This window comes from Podarcis gaigeae (assembly GCF_964106915.1).
Source record: "Podarcis gaigeae genome assembly, chromosome: 4".
Classification (NCBI taxonomy): Eukaryota; Metazoa; Chordata; class Lepidosauria; order Squamata; family Lacertidae; genus Podarcis; species Podarcis gaigeae.
The window spans coordinates 33,790,198-33,807,026 of NC_139677.1; the positions used below are offsets into that span (position 1 = coordinate 33,790,198).

The 16,829-nt window shown below is 41.2% G+C and overlaps 1 protein-coding gene across 4 annotated transcripts in view; it reads left to right on the top strand.

The window, feature by feature from the left end:
• MGAT4A (alpha-1,3-mannosyl-glycoprotein 4-beta-N-acetylglucosaminyltransferase A) overlaps positions 1 to 16,829 on the top strand; it is a 52,094-nt gene that overhangs the window by 11,089 nt on the left and 24,176 nt on the right. For all 4 annotated transcript variants that reach the window (XM_083735600.1, XM_083735598.1, XM_083735601.1 and 1 more), the window contains 3 exons: positions 11,407 to 11,574; positions 12,912 to 13,052; positions 15,365 to 15,498. In XM_083735600.1, the coding sequence (XP_083591726.1) occupies positions 11,407 to 11,574; positions 12,912 to 13,052; positions 15,365 to 15,498 (443 nt within the window). The remainder of the gene's footprint in view (positions 1 to 11,406; positions 11,575 to 12,911; positions 13,053 to 15,364; positions 15,499 to 16,829) is intronic.

A 16,829-nucleotide genomic window follows, 5' to 3' on the forward strand; every position in this document is an offset into this window, starting at 1 on the left:
TTCTCCTTTTGGGGGGGGGGGAGACAGCTGCATGGCTGCCTTCCTGTTTATTGCACAGTCACCTTCCTGGTGATAGAACAAGGTCCCATGTGTGGATGGGATGATCCTGGTTCCTTCCTTTGTTTCCCCCCAAATAAACTTCCCATGCTTAAAAGGCACATTGATGCACAATTCCAGGAAGGTGACTCTACAATGACTGTAAGGCTACTGTCCAATAAAGCTACATTGCGTTCCAACTTAATTTTTCTGTTAGATTAGTGGTGGGGAACCAGTACACTCCAAATATTGTTGGACTCTTAACTCCCATCAGCTCCAGTGACCCCAGCAGTGCTTTTTTTAAAAGGGGGGGGGTACTTAAGGGTACGCAGTACCAGCACCTTTTTTTCTAGGAAAAAAACACTAGAGCCTAGCCAATGTTCAAGGTGGATGGACAACTCAAGGAGTCCAGCAACATTTGGAGGGCACAGAATCCTCAAACCTGATCTAGACTATCTTCATCACACCCACCTCCCTGCCCTTGTGATTGCTCATCCTTCTCAATTAGTGCTTTCACACTAGACCATAATCCCTTGCAGCTTTGTTTACCGTATTTTTCGCCCTATAGGACGCACTTTTCCCCCTCCAAAAATGAAGGGGAAATGTGTGTGCGTCCTATGGGGCGAATGCAGGCTTTCGCTGAAGCCTGGAGAGTGAGAGGGGTTGGTGCGCACCGACCCCTCTCGCTCTCCAGGCTTCAGGAAGCTATCCGCAAGCCTTGGGAGCCCGGTGGGAGTTCTCGCCGGGCTCCCAAGGCTTGCGGATAGCAGCCTGTTCTGGGGGCTGGGGTCGGGGGAAGCTCGGGCTTCCCCCACCCCAGCCCCGCGCCTGGGGGGGAGATAATTTTCCCCCCTTTATTTTCCCCCCCAAAAAACTAGGTGCGCCCTATGGGCTGGTGCGCCCTATAGGGCGAAAAATACGGTAGATTGAAGCCCTAGTGTGAAACTGACATGTTTAAATTTCTCATATTTTTAGATGTAATATAATGATCCAGTAACTGTCTGGTATTGCTCCATCTTGTCAGAACTTAGAAAGTCCAACTTCTTGAGAAGAACAGTCTTACAGTATCTGTAGGTATAAACTCCCTTAGAAGTATTCTACTTGTCTCTGGTCTAAGGGATATCAGGCAGATGAAATCTTTTGCCACTAGACTCACCTTCATCATTACGTTTCTGGTGGGTGTTCTCTTATTACCGTATTTGTTTTAATTGCTTTTGTAATTAATTGGCCCTAAAACGCTTCTCTCTCTTAACCCCGCTCCCCATTTGCACAATAGTTCTTAAATGAGAGAAAAACTGCACTAATGAAATAAATATTTGGGGTTCTTATCTTTTCTTTTCTTTTAAAAAAACCCTGTTGCTTTTCTGGCCATTGCAATTTTAGCAACTCCTCATATCTTAACCCAAACCAAAACATCAATTTTGCTTGATCACTGTTTAAAATAAATCTTGAAAATTTAAGCAAAAATAGTTTTCAAAAAGTTTTTTTAAATGGTGAACAGCACCTCCCTCTCACCCATGTCATGCCCACAGATATAAATGGAACATAGGAAGGAAAAGTGACACCCCCCCAAAAAAAATTCAACCATGGAAAATCAAATGCAATTCTGCTGGATGTTGCAATGGAATAACAATTAGTGGATAGGAGCCTTCTGTCTAGAAGCATTAAAGATAAGGCTGGGTGTAGGTAGATCACCCCCTTTTTCCCTACTGCTGGAAAGAATGGGTTAATTACAATCATAAGAATGACTGTTTTAGTTGAAAAGGTGATCTAAAATTTTATACAAGATATGGATGATGTATGCACTCAGATTGTATTTGCCTAGTTACCATGCTGAATAGAGCCTATTCATTTTATTGACTTCAGTCTCCAATATTTTCCACTGCAGAAGCAGCAGCATATCTGGAAATTCATTGTGATCCCTGCTGAATGCAGGAATGTTGTTGATGATGATTTTATCTTCTTGTTGGGACCACTGGCAAAATCTGTTTGCATATACTATACATCCCCAGTGCCAAAATGCAAAACGAATAGCCAGGTTTTGATCAAAGAAGCAGAGCTGTAAATTAGCTTGCTGATCTCACCTGGAACTTTCTTTAGGCACCAAGCAAAAATGTTCCTCTATAACCAGGCCTTTTGGCTGGTTAAACATGCTACATTGTGGGAGAGGGGGTCATTGGCTTGTTTTATTTATTATGCATTTCGTGTTTTCATTTTGGATTTTGATGTTGTGAACTGCCCTGTGATCTTTGGATGAAGGGCGGTATACAAATTTAATAATAACAGCAGCAACATATAAGGAAACAAATCCTCAACACGGAACTGTAGTAAAGGACTTATCTTTCCATCCAGATCATGGACTTAATTATCCTTATTGTTTGAAAGCAATGCACAGACAGAGAACCATATGCTTGCCTCATTTGACCTTCATTTGGGGCTGATCCCCCCCTCCCTGTGCTAAAGTCTGAACCTCTAGCTCATAATTGATAAGAACAAGATTTTTAGTGTTCAACACTGTATTCAGGTGCAGTTTGATGTAGGAAGTGGCTGTTGCTAACACCACGTTTTTAATTGTTCCGATCTTTGCTTTTTCTGGCAACTTTCCTTTCCTTCCGCCAGCTTTTAAAATGAAGCAGTGGTTTATTTTGGTTATGGCCATGTGTTTGGGTTTCTGTGAATATCCAAGAACATCAATTGTGTCTAAAACAAGAATATCTTTGTGTTAGCAGAGTTCGCCCAACTTTGAACTTGCCTCTGAAAATCTGCAGGCTTTCAAAATATGTGTTTCTGGTTGAAATGCATGTCTAATTGTCTCTGTTCATTTGTTTGGATGCTTAACTCTTCCAAGCTGTTATACTCCTTTATTTTTATATTCATCTCACAGCCATGTTCATACAGGGACTGTTACATCACATTGGAGCAACTTGTTTCTCGTTAACAGCCTTGGTGCGGCAGGTTGACTTATTCCCTTTGCCATCTCATTATTCCTACCTGCCTTTGTCTCTTCCAGTCGCATCCTTGCAGAAAGATTATTGTGTAGCCAGATGTGTTAAATTAAAGCAACTGAATGCTGGCTTTTACTAGTCAGTAGAGATGTGACTTTGTCTGTTTTTCCACATTATATTTGACATTGATTCATAGGAATTATTCCCCAGGCTAACAGTTAATCAGAAGTCCTGCCTGTGCATTGGTCTCTGAGATAAAATGTCCTGTCTCAGAAAGTCCCTCTGGCATTCTGCTATGCCCCTTCTCTTAAAGGCAAAAGAACATGGTTAAGCTATTACACTGTGTTTTCATAGACGTTTTAATGTTGGTGTGACTCCCAATGCACTTGTGTCTTTCAAGTGTAATATGAGAAACAATCCCTATTACTATTCCTTGGCGAATGGGGGAATAGATTGACTTGATGGATTATTTAATAGTTTAGAAGAAATTACCTAAGTGTGTAAAGTTTAGAGAGCTTTATTTAACAATTCAAAGTCTGGTTGATTGGTTTGAGGGTTTTTTTTGGGGGGGTTAATCTCCCCCCCAAAAAAAAAACATTAAAGGGCTTGGGGAAACTGAATACTTCTAATAGATAATGCGTTCACAGTTTAATAAACCTGCAAAATGAAATCTAATTAAAATTGACTTTTGGCCATGTTTTTCACACCAGCCAAAGCTCTCAACCCACTTGCAGAATGGACCTGCCCATGCAATGGGATTTCCTCTTTTCCCTACCCACCAGTTTACAGCATTCCCAGACCCGCTTTTGCGCATTGGAGGACCTCTCTCAAAGTACATTTTTGAGGCACAGACTAGAAGAAAGGGGAGGTCCTATTGTGTCCACTCATGAAGCGCTGGGTATTGCCCTAACATCTGTACCGAATTATCTAGATATATTCCTTCCTTTCTTTGCATTTTCAGTTTACAGTGCAGCCCCGTACTTCTTTATTCCAAGTATGTCCCATGAAATTTAGTGGGGCTTATTTTCGTGTAAGTGGGCAGTGTTAGAAATTAGCCCATCACCAGGTGTGTTTTGTGACTGGCGTGGGTCCAATCGCAACCACGTGGAGATCTCTGGGTGCCAGGCTGACGACCGGGGAAAGCAAAATGTCACTTAGAGAAGGATCTGAAATATTTGTTTTATTCTGGGTTGTTCTGTTTGATGTTTTAATGTGTTGTAAACCACTTTGAGACTTGTTATAGTGGTATAGAAATGAAATCGTCATCATCATAATCATCATCAACAACAAGTCCCATTGTAGGGGGATATGGGGTCTAGACATTCCATTGTGGCAACTGCAACCCAGGTTTATGGTCCCATTTGGCGATTAGCTTATATAGCTGCTCATTTAACAATTAAAATGGGTATAGGATTCCAGCTGCACACTTCTTTTCCAGTTTAAATAGCTTGTAGAACTTTTCTTTCCTCTCCCTGTTATCTCCTTGATTGATAGTATAGGAGTAGTTGTTCTGTATTTGGTTGCTGTTTTTTGCTTTGGTGGGACTGCTTACTCTACAGAAATTATTCACCCATGTCATGCACTCTGAATGTTGCAGGGGCAAGATAACATTAACTGTTGTGCTTTGACCTTCTCATGTCCTGCTATCGTTTGTGGCTTATATCTAAGGCCTTGCCTTCCTGCTATCCTTTTTCTTATAAAACCATTAGTGTAGTACCAGCATAGAAAATAGTTGCAGAGGGTAAAGCGGCTCAGATTCAGAACTGATAAAAATAAAAAAAGATAATTGCTTAGTGTTAAACTGATAGCAAAGTAAATGAACCTCTCTTGGGAGGGTAGTCTGCAGCTGGAGTGCTTCTGTCCTGTAGTCACTTTGCAGGAGTGTTTGGAGAAAAACCTCGAAGGGTCTTAAGGTCAGGTGGGTATGTATGCAGTGAGATGGACTTGCATGTACCCAAGTTTCTGAACTATCATCTTGAATTGGGCCCATAAATGGAGTGGGAGCCAACGAATGGCTAATTACTGTCCAGATGTGATTACGCCACCTGTTGGGTGGACTTTTAGCTATATTCTCGTAATTTCCAGACTAGTTTTAAAGTCAGTAGTTCATTTGAGAGACTACTAGGGTGTAGATCAATGAAGCAAGACTCTTGCTATCCAGGTAGAATTGCAGCCAGGTCTCAGTGTCCTGGGGGGTCACAGACTACTTGTCCCCTCTAGTTATAAAGATGTTTCAGTGAACATCCCCCAGTATCGATCTTTGGGGTAGAGCAACCCCCGTGAGAACAGGCTGAACACTAGTTATCTGGACATATGGACCACCTGTTGACTATATCTTGCCTGAGTTGAGTGTCTGCTCACGTGACTCTCAGTCAGCCATTTATACTCAGTACAGAAACATAGGCTGGGATTCAACTAACCCAGCATGCTAGCAAATGTCAGCACAAGGGCTTCCATTAGTGCAATGGGGTTTGCACCCTCTCCTCCTGCATCTGCTCCCAATCATTTCTGGAACATTAGGAGAACCCCCAGAACAGTGTAACGTGGAGTGGAGGAGGAGGAGAGGGGGAATCATTCTGGCTAGCAAGCAGAAATGTTTACCCTGATGCATAGGAGCCAACTCATAGGGGCTGAGGTCCCTTTGGAGTGGAGGGGGCTGAGCACCCCAACGTTGATGAACATTACCATTCAAATGGTGTGCATGTGTCATGTCTTCTTATTGATTATGCAGAGCAGGGCGTACCTGCTCCCCCCCCAATATTTTATTAAAGCTGGCACCTGATGGATCAGTCAGAAGAGCATGAATTCCTCCCATAGAGGTGACTTTGATATAGCACCTCACATGTGAGGACCATGGGAGCATATGTCACCACTGCTAGGGTCACGTAGAGGCAGTCTCTTAATGATGACTGATCTCTGTACACACATCACTGTGATTCTCATGGTGGTGGGTACTGGCTGAAGAGTTCTATGTGGCCACCAGCAGCATACCATGCACCAGAGACGGTGTTAGATAAATAAGCTAGGCACCAAATGGCTCCTTAAACCAAGGTTCCTAAGATTCATTCTGATTGTGAAGATAAAATACAATGGCTAGAATACCACAGGATGTGTTGTTAGTGTGTGAAAATAGTCAAGATCCAATGATCCCCAGGCATGCACCTCTAGGTGGTGGAGATGTCAGGCGTCATCCTGGTGCCCGGGCCTCTTCACTTGATCGCAAATGGCCAATAGCCAGGTGCAAAATGCTCCTGGCGCCTGGCTAATTTCGAATGCTATGCAGAAATAACTCTTCTGTATGCAGTAGTGGTTTTCTGAATTATTTCATAGTATTGATGGTGGCAACTGGTCCAGCCCCTTTCAGAAACAGGAATCCTTCCAAGGACTATACATCTTCCTTTCTGGAGAGCGGCACTCTTGAATATGTGTTGGATATCAGGCATCAGGCAATAATGGTGCATTTGCTACTGTGGATTCTTTTAGCGTGATACAGAGACCCTCTTTTCTGATGATGTTGTGGAATTACCTAGGCCCAATGAGGGTTTCCCCCGCCCTGTATCTTATGTGGGAAGAAGGCAAGAATGGTTGTGGCTGATGAAAATTTGTGTGGGTGTATTTAAATCTGTCTTGGAGAAAAGCTTTGAGGATGGGGAAAGGTTGTGTAATGAAACCCAATGAAGGTGTAGGCAGAGTTACTTTTCTCAGAATGTGAAATGTCAAGCCTCTTCAAATATTTACATTTAATTTCTGAAGTGGATTACACAATAATAACAGAGTTTTATACGCTCTTATGCAATGTCTTGAGACAAAAAAACCCCTTCTGTGCTGGCAGTTCCTGAATGCTATGTTATGTCTGTTTTTCATGCCCCTGAAAGCTCTTGTGAAAACATTTCACTATACTGTATAAAAATGCTTTTTATATTTGGCCAGTGGAGGTGGGGGGCAGAGAGCAGATCTAATAATAGAGCGAAAAACATTCTAGATTTTTAAAAACCGAAATCTTCTATGGTAACATTTGTTACCCAGGAGATAAGAGAAGATTATTAATACAGCACAAAATTAGTCTGGATTTTGCAGACATGTAAAGAAAGAAGATGAAACAAGGATTGAACGATTTAGCCCACTTTATGAAATTTCCATTACATGACTGTAAACAATGGCATCTGAAACTTTTCTTTGTAGTGTGTGTATTTCCTTGCCCTTTTCTTGTCTGGGGAGTGGCTGTGGTGTTTGGAATAGTATCATTAAAAATATTTTTAAAATATGGAAATATTTAAGTGAAAACTGGATATACATCTGTCAAGGATGCTGTAGTTGTATCCTGCATTGCAGATTTTGCATTGAGCAAGGAGTTAGACTAGATGACATCTGAGGTCCCTTCTGACACTGCAGTTCTAGGATCTGACTTACCACATGTTTAGACTGACTCTGGGTTTGACTCGTGATAGTCTCTGACCACGGTCACACTTGTTTGGCTAGACTTGTATGCTGTACTGCACAGTGCAAACGTTAAATAAATGCCTGTTGTAAGCTGTAACTGAACAATGAGTTTTTCCTCTGAGGCCAAATCAGGCAGTACAACCACCAGGGCATTCATATTTAAGGAAAGGAAGTTGTCAGTAGGAAGTATTAAACAAAATGGGGGAAAAAGCTCTTTAAAAAATGTATTTTATCACTGATAACCAGGCTTTAGGGATAAAAAAAAAGTTTAGTGTAATTGAAGAACTGAGGAAGTCATAGGATTTCTGGAATTCTCAACAGAAATAATCTTGTGTCCTCATCCTTGCCAAGGATAACACAATCTTATTTCTGAAGGCCAAAGGCTTATTTAGTCCTGTTGCAAAAGAATGAAAATATGTGATTCTTTGGCGGCAACTCTACAGTCTAGTGAAGGAGACAATAAAGCAATTCTAAGGCCAGCAACTGGTACCGTAATGGTAAACCTCAATCAACTGACATTGAGATTGAGCTTTCTAGGCAGTAGCCAGGTTGCAAAAAACCCCACACATCCCTCAAACTAATCTAAAATTGATCTGGTAGGGATTCGGCCCCTAGTTATATTATTTTGTTGTGATTAGTGAAGGAAGGAAGAGGGGGGCTGTGTTTATTTATCCTATTTATCCCCTGCTTTTCAGCCAGCATTGACTTCCCAAGTAGCTACCAATTAAAATCCATACACAGATACAATTACATTATGGGCATAGCATGGGTGTAGCAGGTTCCCTGGCCCCAGGCAGTTGATAGCGTAGTTCAAGCACTTCCTTCCAGAGCATGGAAGTGAGATTCTGCAGATAAAATTGGTGGTTGGCTGGTGGTAAAGATGCCAACCCGTAAAAGAAGCACTACCAAGTAGATGATTCTAGCATAACTAAAATTTCAGAGTCTAAAAGATAAATAGTTTCGCTTCTGGTTATGAAAGTTGTGTTGCATGTATTTTTTTTAAATGGAGTTTTTCATGGATGTTTGTTTCTTGATGGCATGCAGATCTGTTTTTCTTTAAAAATTAGCAGTTTATTTCACTTGATGCTGAAGCTAGAGGAATCGGAAGCAAATGAGAGGCAAGAGGAATTGGAGTCCTTGCTATTCAGTGGCCTTGCCACCATATTGTAGGAGTAATATGAAAGTGTGTTTTCAGCTTCAAGAGCCTTGCCTGTTAGAAACTCGGATACATACATTAGGCACCAAATGGCTCCTTAAACCAAGGTTACAGTCACCAGAACGGACTGTCTAGTTGCCATTTTGGGGCAAGATGGCTCTAAAGTCTTATTTTTCAAATGATGGACTGACTGTGATTGATTCTCAGTTAAACATCTGGCTAGTTCAGATTACAACCTTGAGCTAGGTCAAGAACTCTGAGAACTTAAAGAAGAAAAGTCACTTGATCCAGGGAAATCCACATAAATATTGGGCTATACCTACCTCTTTTTCTTAATGGTGACTGCTCCTGCTCAGGCTGCACAGAAAAAGCGTTTTGGTTCCTGCAATTTATACCAATTGAGCAGATAAAATATAACAGATAGTATTCTACAGGTTGTGGTATCAGTGTGTTAAAACAGTCAAGATCCAATGCTCCCCAGGTGTGCACCTCTAGATGATGGAGATGTTAGGCCCATCCTGGTGCCCAGGCATCTTCACTTGGTCACAAGTGGTCAATAGCCAGGTGCAAAATGTGTCTGGTGCCTGGCTGATTTCAAGCACTGCCTGTATCATCATCATCATTTTATTTGTTTGCTGCCTTTCCATAGTTGAAATTATGCTCAAGGTAGCTTTCAACATGACAAGATTTACATAGTTACAAATATAACAGAAGTCATAAACAAAGTACACAACAAAATAGCTTTTGTAGCTGGAGTCAGTCAGCACTCCATGGGAAAGGGCCAGCAAGGCAGGGTGAAGGTCTTCCAGGGCTCACAGTCAAGATGGTCTCATTTAAAACAACACAGATAAAAATTTGACAACTGAGGTTCCACTGTACTTAATTTAGAAGTTGGTTAGGAATAATAGAAGTCATGAATGGTTCCATCAGGAGTTTATCCTACAATGTGCCCACCTGGCAACTGAGAAGCTAGAGTCATCTTGGTAGTGTGGGGGGGGGGGGAGCTCACATGACTGCATGCTTCTCCATGGAGCTGGGGGAGAGAAAGCTAGGCAAGAACCTTTATTCTTGATACCTAGGTTTTCTGTGAGCAGGGGATTCCTTGTGTGGAGGGAACCTTGGCATGTGAATCCTTATGCACGATCTGGAGTGTTGCAATGCATATGGAGGTTTACTACCTGTAAGAACTTGGCTCAAGCACCACCTGAGTGTACAGATTCTTAACCACAGGAATGCCCCTGCTTTCTCCTCTTTGTAAATACATCTAAGCCAAAAGAAGCAGAATATAGGCGGTTCATAAGGTGAAACTAGGGTTCGTGGAACTAACAGGTACCTTGAACCCTGTTGTTGCCTGTGTCACAAATCAAAACTGAGCTTCGTCACTTGTCTTTTGTTTTCTTATACTGAGAGAACAGGTTGGATGTTTGCCCAGAACTTTTAGTGCTACAATGTTGGGTTGCTCCGACGCTCAACTACAAATTGCATATAGTATCCCTAGGCTATGTTGCTAAGATCAGAACAATATGGGGGCGGGGAGTGGGAAAGCCACTAAGCATTTCTATATGTAATGGGTAGCAGTTGAAATTGTCACTCTGTGGGTGGACGAAGTATGTCTTTGAAGAGAAAGGCTTCTTCCGTTCAGAGATGCCACCCATAACCTCTGAGTTTCATAAAGTGACAAGAATGCAACCATGCTGAAGTGCCATACTGCATTGTGGGGCACTGCCTAGGTTTTTGCTCCAGACACCAACATTCTTACACTCTCAGCTCAGTCTTTTAACTACATGGCACAGTCTTGATTGTAGTTGTTCTCTAGACTGCAAAGCAGACTTGGAAGATTGCAAGATCCTTGCATCATCTTTCGGGCCCCCTTCCGAATGCCTCTAGGTCTTGGAATTGCAAGATTTCTTCTTGCTACAGGAACCAAAGGTCATGAGCTCTTTCCTTATACTGTACTTTTAGGGTCTAGTCAAATGGGCACAGATGCTCTGGAATGTGCAGTTTCCTCTCCCCAAGGAATGATGTTGGCCTTTAATTTTATGTTTTGCTTAAAACGAAGTCCTGTTTGTTGTCATCAGTCACTAGAATTTGCTTTTCCTGACTCTGGCAATGTTGCAGAGCCACCTTTCCAAAGACTCGCTCACTCTCCTCCCATTCATACAAGTTAAAACTGATGACATAAAAACAGTAAAGGTAAAGGTAAAGGGACCCCTGACCATTAGGTCCAGTTGTGACCGACTCTGGGGTTGCGCACTCATCTTGCTCTATAGGCCTAGGGAGCTGACGTTTGTCCGCAGACAGCTTCCGGGTCATGTGGCCAGCATGACTAAGCCTCTTCTGGCGAACCAGAGCAACACACAGAAACGCCGTTTACCTTCCCACCGGAGCAGTCCCTATTTATCTACTTGCACTTTAACGTGCTTTCGAACTGCTAGGTTGGCAGGAGCAGGGACCGAGCAACGGGAACTCACCCGGTCGTGGGAATTCGAACCGCCAACCTTCTGATAGGCAAGTCCTAGGCTCTGTGGTTTAACCCACAGCGCTACCAATAACAGTATACATGAACATATTCACAAAGACTCATTTTGCAAAATAATACTGTTATGGTGTAATTGTATTTCTTCTTGGTTCTCCTTCCTATAGTGCAGATAAGTTCTTCGGTCTATTTCCACCTGCTAAATTGTATCTGAAGAAATGTTATATTACTAGATTGGAGTCTCTGTGTTATTTCCTTGAACTGAAAACATTTTTTTTTACAGGAGAAGCAGCGTTCACATATGTCATGACAGACTTAAAACAGCGAATAACCTGCATTATTTCCACTTCTAGAAAAGCTGATTGCTTATCAAAGGGAATTTCATGCTTTGAAAGAACGTCTTCGCGTAGCTGAGCACCGAACCCTGCAGCGTTCTTCTGAATTAAATGCCATCTTGGAGCAGTTCAGACGGGCAGTCGCAGAAACAAATGGAAGTAAGGATGCACTGAGCAGTGTTTCAGGTACAGGCTAATTTTCTTGTTTATTATTATTATTTTTTCTTTAAAAATACAAATTAAAGATTGACATGTTTGCCACTTCACTTCTCTCAGTCTTTTTCTCCTTGTGCATTTGTAAATATTCATTTGTTGACGAGTTAGTAAATAAAAACTAGCAAATATTTCCTTCCTTGCTCTTTCCTTCAGAATTAACTTGGTTCCACCTTTAGAGTGCATGTGAGAAGCAAGTGCTCAGATTCAGATTTGCACAGGATCCAATTTCTTGCCTTGTACTGAATGTTTGGACGTGAAGGAAATACACTATACCTTTCATCTAGAGATTATTACCTAATTTCTGTTGCTTTGGTGAAGCAACCTGATATCCAGGCTACGAATACCTAAATAAAATTTCATTTTCCCAGTACAGGAATAAATGTCATTTATTGTAACGTTGGAAGGGACCCCCGGGGGTCATGTAGTCCAACTGCCTGCAATGCAGGAATCTCAGCTAAAGCATCCATGACAGATGTCAACTGCTTGTCTATATTTGCATTCTTTCCAGCGTCTTGAGATATGATTTGGTTCCATGGAGGATTCTGGATTTGATATCTGTATAATGTGTGCGGAGAATTTATCCATTTGGGCCAATGGGGGGGGGGCACGTTCTCTTTTAAAGCCAAACTTCTTGCTTTGGGGACTTCATTATAGATTAATCATGTCGGGGGGGGGGGGAATACATAAAACCAGATTGGACTCCCTCAGGTGCAAAAACTCATCTAGGCTTTGTTTTCGTAATGACGACTGTTTCTTAAACCCATGTAAGTTAATGTAGTGGTGCAATTGGTTAGACTGGAAAACAATTGTACTTTAGTATACTTAGCTTACACAGAACTGCAATTACGAGCATTCCCCAGGCATAGGGATTGGTTGTAAAACCACCCTTGGAATTGTAACTCTGTGAAGAGAACAGAAGTTTCCCTAGAACTCTCAGCACCCCTAACAAACTACAGTTCTCAGGATTCTTAGGAGGTGTTTAAAGTGGTTATACAATGCTCTAAATGTACAGGGCATTAGGTGGAGACCTAAGCTGCATTCGTTTGAAAAAGAGCAGCAAGCCCTCTTCATTTGTGTAGCTGACTTTCAAATGTTGCACAGAATGCTGCTTCCATTCCCAGGCAAACCACTATTTTGTGACATTCTATGACTATTGCTTTTATTTTAGAATCTTTAAAAAAAATAATTCAGTTTCATATAAACCTGTGAAATGTGTACAGTTCCTTACACTTTGGGTTAGATACTTGGCTAGGGTCCATTTTGGTAGGATGGCTGCATAGCTATATAATGTATATATTTGTTTTCAGACGAAACGTTAAAACTGCTAAAGGAGTTAACAAGCAGGAAAGCTCTTCAAGTGCCAAATATATATTACCACTTGCCTCATTTATTGAAAAATGAAGGAAGCCTTCGACCTTCAGTGCAGGTTGGCCTTGGAAGAACTGGAGGTAAAACTGACAATATTTCTATGATTGATGCACTTAAAGATGTATACAAACCCTTGTGGCTGTAGCAAAAAGGCTCAGTACACGACTACTCGCAGACAAGAGATATAGGAATCTTACTTCTTTTGTTAGCTGTCTCTTAGAATTCAGGTTGAATCCAAGGTCGAAGAAGCTTGTCTTTAACCTTCTCTTTTATTGTCTCATGCAGATCCCACACTTTTGATGTTAAGGTATAATAAAAAAACAACCCACTAATTTAAAGCAGCATGCCTGTTCTTAAATTAAGTTTTTAAAAATAACAATGCATGGGTTTTTCCACATGCTCACAAATTAGTAGGCTGGGGTGGAATTCAATGTTGTGCTGTTACAAATGTTCCATCTGTGCAAGCAATTACAGCTTGCCAGATGGAACGACCCTCCTCCCTTCCCCTCTCCCCGCATGCTCTTCTGGAGGCTCTCATGACCCACCCAGAACAAATTGGGGGGCATGGGGGAGGAGAGGTGGGGAAGCCCCTTTGGACAAGTGGAGATCCTTGCACAGGGTTCCACTGATGGGCACATTAAGTGAGTCCTGCCCATTGTTTCCATGCTGTGTAGAGACTGTAGAATGTGGAATATAGGGGTAGGTAACTGGGTCTCCTTTAGTTGCTTATTGCTTTTCTTTTTGGCAAGTGTTTAAAGTACACAAAGTAGTTCCAATAAAATATAATCACCTTGGTCCAAGGAGACCAATGCAACTGCTGCTTATTAAATTTTTTGCATGCACAGTGGGGACTATTATTTATTTTTCTCTTTGCCAACTCCTCTGCAGCCCATCAAGAAATGGTCTCTGACACTCCCGAGTCAATAGGATGGTGTTGTACGTAGTAAGGAAAACTAACAGTGCACTTCAGACATTGGCCTGGTTCCCACATGACACTAAACCATGGTTTATAACTTGACCATCTGAACCTGGCCCAGTGTTATAACTATGGTTTGTTAATCACAAACAAACCACACTTGCAAGCCATGGTTCACTGATTGCTTATAAACCATGATGGTAAATGTGTGCTTCTTGTTCTGAAATTGCACCCAGAAAAATTTGGTGTGTGAAGTGACCTGTATAGTATTTCATAAGGCACAGAGGAGTTGTTGTTGAGAAAATGAAGGAAGACTCACTGCGTAAGTAGATCTTTGGCTCCAAGGTAAATGGGTTGTACATTCTCCTTCAGTTTTGATTCTTTCATGTTACGCTACTGAATGCCAGTCCTGCAAAACAGATTAGTAGGACTTGAGTCATGAAGACATCTCCTGAGAAATGTTCGCTATTGAATTATGGGTGTCTGTCTGCAAAACATGATTTTCACATCCATTGCTCTGCATGGATTGTTAAGTCTGCATTATCTAGTAGCCCAAAGTTTTCATAATCCAACTTCTGTTGGTTGGCTTAATAATAATAATAATAATAATAATAATAATAATAATAATAATAGAGAGGCTTTGCATTTGTGGATTTTGTGGATTTTGTACTGTTTGGATTTAACGAGAGATGTGTGTTTTAATGCATGTCAGGTATGAAAGGCACATGATCAAGCATTATGGTTTATACGTATGAAAACTCTTTTTAATGGAAAGGGTTTCAGCAGGCAAAAGACTTGTATGACTTGTATCATGCACTTGTTGGCAAAGATCCAATTTAAAATCTGTAGAAAGAAAAGATGGCAGTTCTGGGAGAGCTTCAGACAAGCAGCTCAGCACCTCCCCTCCCTCCCCCCCAAAAAACTGTGATGGTTTTTTCCGTTGTTCTGCAATGGTTTCTCACCACCCATTGACTGAGGAGGCTGCTTGTGATAATAAAGTTGATTGGGGAAGGGGTTTCAATTACTGTACAGGAACTGAGGAAGAAAAAGTAGGTGATGCTGATTTTGGATTAGTCATAATGGATTGGAGCTATGAAAAACTCAGAGTAAAGGGAGCCTTTTGGGGGGAAAGTTGTATCTTGCACAATCCAACATTTGAACAAAATTCAATTTTCCTGACCAAAGAGAGGCTGAAACATTGGTCTGAGACTTTTATACAAACACACTATCCATAAGAGAAACTCCCTCCCCCCCCCCCCGGCCAAATGTATGCTTCCTGTTTTGATCATACCTGTAGTATTGAAATTGTTTTTGTTCCTTTACACCGAAATCCAAATCAAACAACAACAAAATCACCCCTTGATTATGCCCTGTTTCACTCTGTTATGTTTTACAAGTATTTTTACACCTTGCATAACAAACCACTTTCTTTCCTGTTGAAACCACCCGAGTGAATTGCTCATTGTTGTTTTTCAGTTTCTATAGTAATGGGAATTCCGACTGTAAAGAGAAAAGTAAAATCTTACCTTACAGAAACTCTTCACTCACTGATTGACAAGCTGTCTCCAGAAGAGAAACTAGACTGTGTTATGGTTGTCTTCATAGGAGAGGTAAGCCCCAGGCAGGCTGTTGCCATTGTAGCTCTGTTTCTGATTGCAAGAAGCACCAGTGTGTGGGATGTTACTGCTGCGTACGTTATTTGTCAGTTTTGTGTTTCATCTCTTCCTGCTGTATAGTCACATAGCAATTGGCAAACAAAAGTATTTGAATTTGTTGAACTTGCAAAAATGACCAAAAAAAAAAAAAAAGAAACCAAAAAAACACAAAGTTTATTAACGATTGGAACAAATTTATGACATACATCGAAGGGAATTATAGAAACTTAAAAACTATAGCAGGCTTGATATAGATCTTACGACATGCAAACCATCAACAACCACCAGCTGCAGGAAAAATAAATCATGGATATCAAGAAGCCTGAAATCGGGAGGGATGGAGGTCAATAGGGAGTAGAAGAATGATTTAAGTTCCTAAAGATATAAAGAAACAAATGTGAAGACAAAGAAGTGTAATGAAAATGGATAACATTTTTATGTTATGTTTAGACATTTTCTATCTATTTTTTCTTTTTTTCTGTAACTGTGGATTTGTTTTTCCTTTTTGGTTAATTATATGAAACTCAATAAAAAGAAATGAAAATGTTTTGCCTTCTCAGAACGTGAAGAGGCTCACTGCGTGTGGAATTACATCTTATTCCACTCTCCTACAGTGAGTGGGCTTAAGTTCAGTAGGGAGAATTAAGCATATCTTTAAAATAGTTCTCATTTAAATACTTTGCTTGCATTTGCATGTGCATTTGTATGGACAGTGAAATAAAACCTGCATTTCTGATGGAAAATGGTGATTTCTGGCTAGCGGTTTGAGCTACGTATGGGTGATAGTTTTGTTATTCCTGTAGTAAGATACAATTGTGATGCTATCAGCTGCTAAAGGCACTTAACAGAGGAAACAGACTTATGCCGCAACTACAGTGATGTTCTGCAAACAAACAAACAAGACAGAGCTTGCCTGTAATTGTGATATGAGACAAAACGTCTTCCTCCAGTTTCTATCTGGTGCAAGCATGGAGTGGCAAGAAAGTAGTCTTTGAGGTGTTGTGGGCACTGCCACCCTGCCTCAGTTTTTAAAAGCAGCACCAGAGCAGCAGTGTGAACTCTTGCTACTCCGCAGCCCAGGAGTATTGCTAGGTCCTGAACCTGGATATGAAAGTTAAGCGGCTGTGCTTTAATTAGTAATAAGTGCCCAGAGCCCAAGCCCATGCTTTGTAACAATCCAGAACAATTGAGGATTAGACATTAAGATGAAGATTTTTATAATTATGCAAGCCACCTTCATGATGCTTTTTTACTAAGACCGGCCAAATATATGCTTTTGACCTGAA